The 4,461-nt window shown below is 42.6% G+C and overlaps 1 protein-coding gene across 1 annotated transcript; it reads left to right on the top strand.

Annotated features, from left to right (window-relative positions):
- Positions 1-554: 554 nt before the first annotated feature.
- LOC146606986 (uncharacterized) lies at positions 555-2,636 on the top strand. Its single transcript, XM_085349124.1, has 6 exons — positions 555-590; positions 712-783; positions 883-1,001; positions 1,085-1,145; positions 1,236-1,330; positions 1,766-2,636. The coding sequence occupies exons 1-6, from the start codon at positions 555-557 to the stop codon at positions 2,634-2,636; spliced, it is 1,254 nt and encodes a 417-aa protein (XP_085205250.1).
- Positions 2,637-4,461: the final 1,825 nt, after the last annotated feature.

Here is a 4,461-nt window from a genome sequence, read left to right as displayed (position 1 = left end):
TGTGCTTTAGGCTGCACTGATAACGCAGAGGTCTCTTCTTCCTCTGGGCTGTTTAAAGGGCCAGTTTGTCCAAAGCTGTGTATATACCAGCTGCTGTCAGGCTTCAGATGTCTGCATTAGTCCACAGTCCACTGTTTGTAAGCCATTGCTTTACTGCAAAAGTTCCCATCTACTGTAAAGAAATGGAGATAAGCAGGCACATAATATGAAAAGGCATGCTGGAGCTGACTTTGTCTTTTCTGATCCATCGGTTTGTGTGGCTCTTTCCACAGGAGGGACCTAACCCACACTTTATTTACTTATATGATAAGTTTAGTGGAGTGGAGTGCAAAATACACAGTGTTTACTTTTAATTTAACAACATGAAGCTGCATCAAGTTTCCATGGTGACTGCTCAAGAAATTCTGCATTCATAAATAAACATCAGACTGTCAAAAGAGCTCATCTGTGCGAGACCACCGAGCTGAGAGCATTTTCAGGTCCAGATCCCCCGTACGCCATCGTTGGAGAGCAGTTGACGTTTTTCTTCCTGACTTTGATTTGAACACGTTTAAATGGAAAAGAGTCAAGGAATCTATAAGCCTATCAGGGTATGTGACGCTTTTGCTTTTACTGCATTTCAGTAATTTGAAGAATTTGATGTCGTTTTAAAAGTTGACAAACTGAGAATCATTTTAAGTAACAATGACTAAATTGCTATTTCTTTGACAGGTGTTGTTCAACACACCGATTTATGAAACAGCTGTAAAGATCTGCTGGTATCTTCCGGGCTACAAGGCTCAGGTTAGACCCAGATTCATGCAAACCAAAGCTGACAGAAAATATCAGGTCATTTCTGAGGACCTGAGAGTGGTGGTGATTAAATGTCTCCTTTACTTTTAGGTTGCGATAATGACGGAGTTTCTCAGACTTCAGCAGGAAGATCTAATTCCACCGAACCTCACTGCTGAAGATCTGAGAGATCTTTTGGTGGAGAAGAGCAGGGAGACGCTCAGAGAGCAGTGAGTTACTGTCACGCCTGAAAGTCTGTTTGTGATGACGTGTAAGTGCTGAGAGAAAACCTCTGCTTTGCTTTCTTTTGAAGGCTGTGGGAGTTTGAGTTAGAGGATTTTGACGAAGAGGAAGCCAAACCTCTTCTAAGGCTGGTAAGACGAGAAAACCCACAAGACTTTTTTTTCATTACGTGCACATAACCTTTACACATAAGCGCACTGTAAATGTGTTTTCTGTTTCAGGTGTGGGCGGTGAACGTCAGCAATAAAATGAGGGACGTTGAATTTGAAGCCAGGTTGCTTCTTCAGTTCCCAGAGGCCGTACCTCCTAAATTTCAGTGAGTCACATGTAACATACAGTTATTAACCCTGTAAGACCCAACCCATCAAAAAACAGCCAGAAAATTCAGATTCTTTGGAACTGAGATGTTTATCAACCCTTTAAACAAAAGCCACACATGAGTTCTTTGCTATGTCATGTTGTGTATGATTTACTTTTATTGTGTATTTATTTTTTGTATCACATTTGATACACTGGGTGTTTTTGGCAACTTTGTGTTAACGACAATGTTAACTTTAGACTAAAAAAGAGTTTTGTCCACAACATTTAGAAATTATAGCAAGTATTGATCATGTTGATGAGATCGAGGTCTCAGAAACTCATGTATGATACAAAGGTGGTTACAGGGTTAACAGTCCAGCTACAGTGTTTCAATATTTAAATGATGCTTTGAATATGTTTAACAGATAACTCTTATCATGTTTTTCTACAGAGCACCTAAACTCCTCAGCGCGGTGAAGGATTACGTTGAAATCCTGAAAAAGAAGCAGCAGGAACAGCCTAACAGCAAACTGCTCACCGCGCAGGAGGTAGTGGTCGAGGTAGTTCCCCGCGTTCTCCAGGGCTTCTGGGAGCTTCCTCCTCGTCCCCTCCTAAACATGGCCTCCCAGAGTCTAAGTATCCTCTCCACCAGTGTCACCAAGGCCACTTTAGATCGTGTCTCCAAGAGCCTCACGGCGATGGAAACACAGGCCGTCTTCACCCGCTCTATCCGAGACGATCTGGTTGACAGCATCCTGACGGAGATTAGACAGAAATTTCCTGAAGAAATTCTGTCTATCCAAGTTGCAAACTTTGCACCCCTGTTGCTGAAGACCATTGCTGATGTAGCAAGGATCCGGATATGTGAAATCTTTGAGCCCCCTTCAAGTCCTGATGTGAAGAGCACAAATGGTGAGCGCTCCTCTGACGGCCTTTCAGTGGCAAATGTTCCACCAGCCGAAGAAGCTCTGTCAGAAAGTGTTGCAGAGCCCGACGTTCCCTGTGAGGAACTTCTTTCTGAAAGGGCATCCAGTCTGAGTACTCGAGACCTTACGATCGAAGGAGCTCTGTCAGAAAGTGTTGCTCCCTGTGAGGAACCCTATGGCGAGTCCAAATCCTGTGTTGAAGGTGAAGATCATATGATCAACGGATCTTGTTCTGAAATTGGGCCGGTTCCTGATGTTCCCTTTGAGGAACCTTTTCCAGAACCTGAAGCCAGCATGAAGTCCGAAGACCGTCAGAGCAAGAAGAAGAAAAAGGGCTTCTTCAAAAGACTGAGAAGTCTGTTCTGCTGCTGTTGCAGACCAAAAGTCACCGACTGACACTGAAGCTGTGACCCAGTGTTGGTGTTGCAGTAACTCTAAATATGTAAATATGTTCCTTAATGATTGTTCTTCATGTTTTTGGGGGTTTCTTTAGTTTTCAGTGGGCTGGGTGTTTTTTCTCCTCCGCGTTCTTTACTTGATTCTTGTTCATAGTTCCTGATTTGTTTTCCTAGTTCTTGTTTCTTAGTTTGTAGTTTCTTGAGTCCACCTGAGTTTCCAGCAATAAAAGCTGCCGATTCAAGTTTCATTCCACGTAAGAGTCCTGTGTTTGGGTCCTACTACCTGCCTGTCACAGCACACCATGACAGAAACTTTATAAACTCATTCATATTTCTACACGAGTCTCCAGCTATGTTAAAGATTTTTTTTCTTTCAAACATTTGTAAGAATCTCTTATGGTTCTCAAAATACTTCCACAAGTCCAGTAAGTGTAGTGCAGTAACATATTGATGGTATTATTTTTAATAATTATTTATTATTTTTAATGCACTTTGAACTGAAACTGGTATATAAAATGTACTTCCTGTAGAAAATGCAGTGTGAATGCTAATAGCTGAATAGCTTGAGTTGAATTTTTATAATTGCTGAAATCTTTGGTGAAAAACATGTTACAGTTTTTGCCCGTTGCTTGAACACATTTTGCAAAACGTCGCTCATTGTGCCAAAACTCTAAACACAAGTAAACATGACACATCAAAATATACCATTCACATCTGTGCCAAACTGAAACTCTGCTGTCAAAACCTAACATTCCTCTGTCAAGATGTAACTCTGTTGACAAAATGACACATACTTGCATCACATGCAGATCAGATCAGGGGGACACACTTGATAGAGTTGTATTGTTGATTGTCATTTATGCTTAGAAATATTTAACCATAGATGCTTAGAAGTGTATAATTAATTGTGTAGTGATAAGTTGTGTGATCTTTAACAGGCTACAGAGGCCTGGTGTGCATTCCACACTGGGAGCATGGGAAAGTTTGTACCTTGTTTAATTGTTATGGTAGGATTAACGTAGTTGCGTCTGTTCTAGTCTAAGTGCTCTTTGTTTAGATGAACTGCAGGACTTCCTCACCGTGTTATCTAGGATGAACCATCTAGGGTGAGGGGGAGGCTACCCTCTTCCTGACCAAGGATGTTTAACCCTTTGATCAGCAGTACACACACACACACACACACACACACACACACACACACACAGGCAAGGTACTCTTTGTGTATGTAGACGTCGTATGTTAATGAACTTATGCATATTCATGTAACCTCAATAAAAGGACAGTGATACGGGAGAACGGACGAGAGCTACTGGGGTCAAGCGAAGGAACGGCGTTTGTCTGGTTCTCTCCCGTGCACGAGAAACATGAAGAAGCTTGCCTACTTGCGTCTTGCTTGCAGTGTAATTATATTGTCTTAACGTTCCAGCGAATAGGTTTATGCTACAAACCTATCATTAATTGGTCCTTCGATGCCGGAGCCCTGGAATCGCATTCACCGAGGGGAGGAGGGACACGCTGAAAGACTGACGTCAGCCAGGAAGTTCCTGTGGATTCGCTGTATGTCTTTTCTCCTCGATGAATGGCGATCGGCGGGATTCGATGCTGATATTACACGCTAAGCAACACCGAGTAAGTTTAGAGTCCAACTCTATAACTGTACGTCTTCGCCGCTCAGTGGGGCGTTGTCCGTGGCCGCTTAGTGGGGCTAAAATTCGCCGTCTAAGTGGGGCGATGTACAAAGCCGCTCAGTGGGGTTTTTTGTACAGAAGCATTAAGTCGCAGAGTTGCGCAGTTCGAACTTTTTTTTGGTTCGCCGTCTTAGT

Source organism: Diplotaxodon limnothrissa, unplaced genomic scaffold (assembly GCF_057381915.1).
Source record: "Diplotaxodon limnothrissa isolate DT_005_m unplaced genomic scaffold, D_limnothrissa_male_GT1.1 unmapped_scaffold_1, whole genome shotgun sequence".
Taxonomy (NCBI): domain Eukaryota; kingdom Metazoa; phylum Chordata; class Actinopteri; order Cichliformes; family Cichlidae; genus Diplotaxodon; species Diplotaxodon limnothrissa.
Note: the sequence above shows the minus strand (reverse complement) of the source record. Positions and strands in the feature narration are given on the sequence as shown.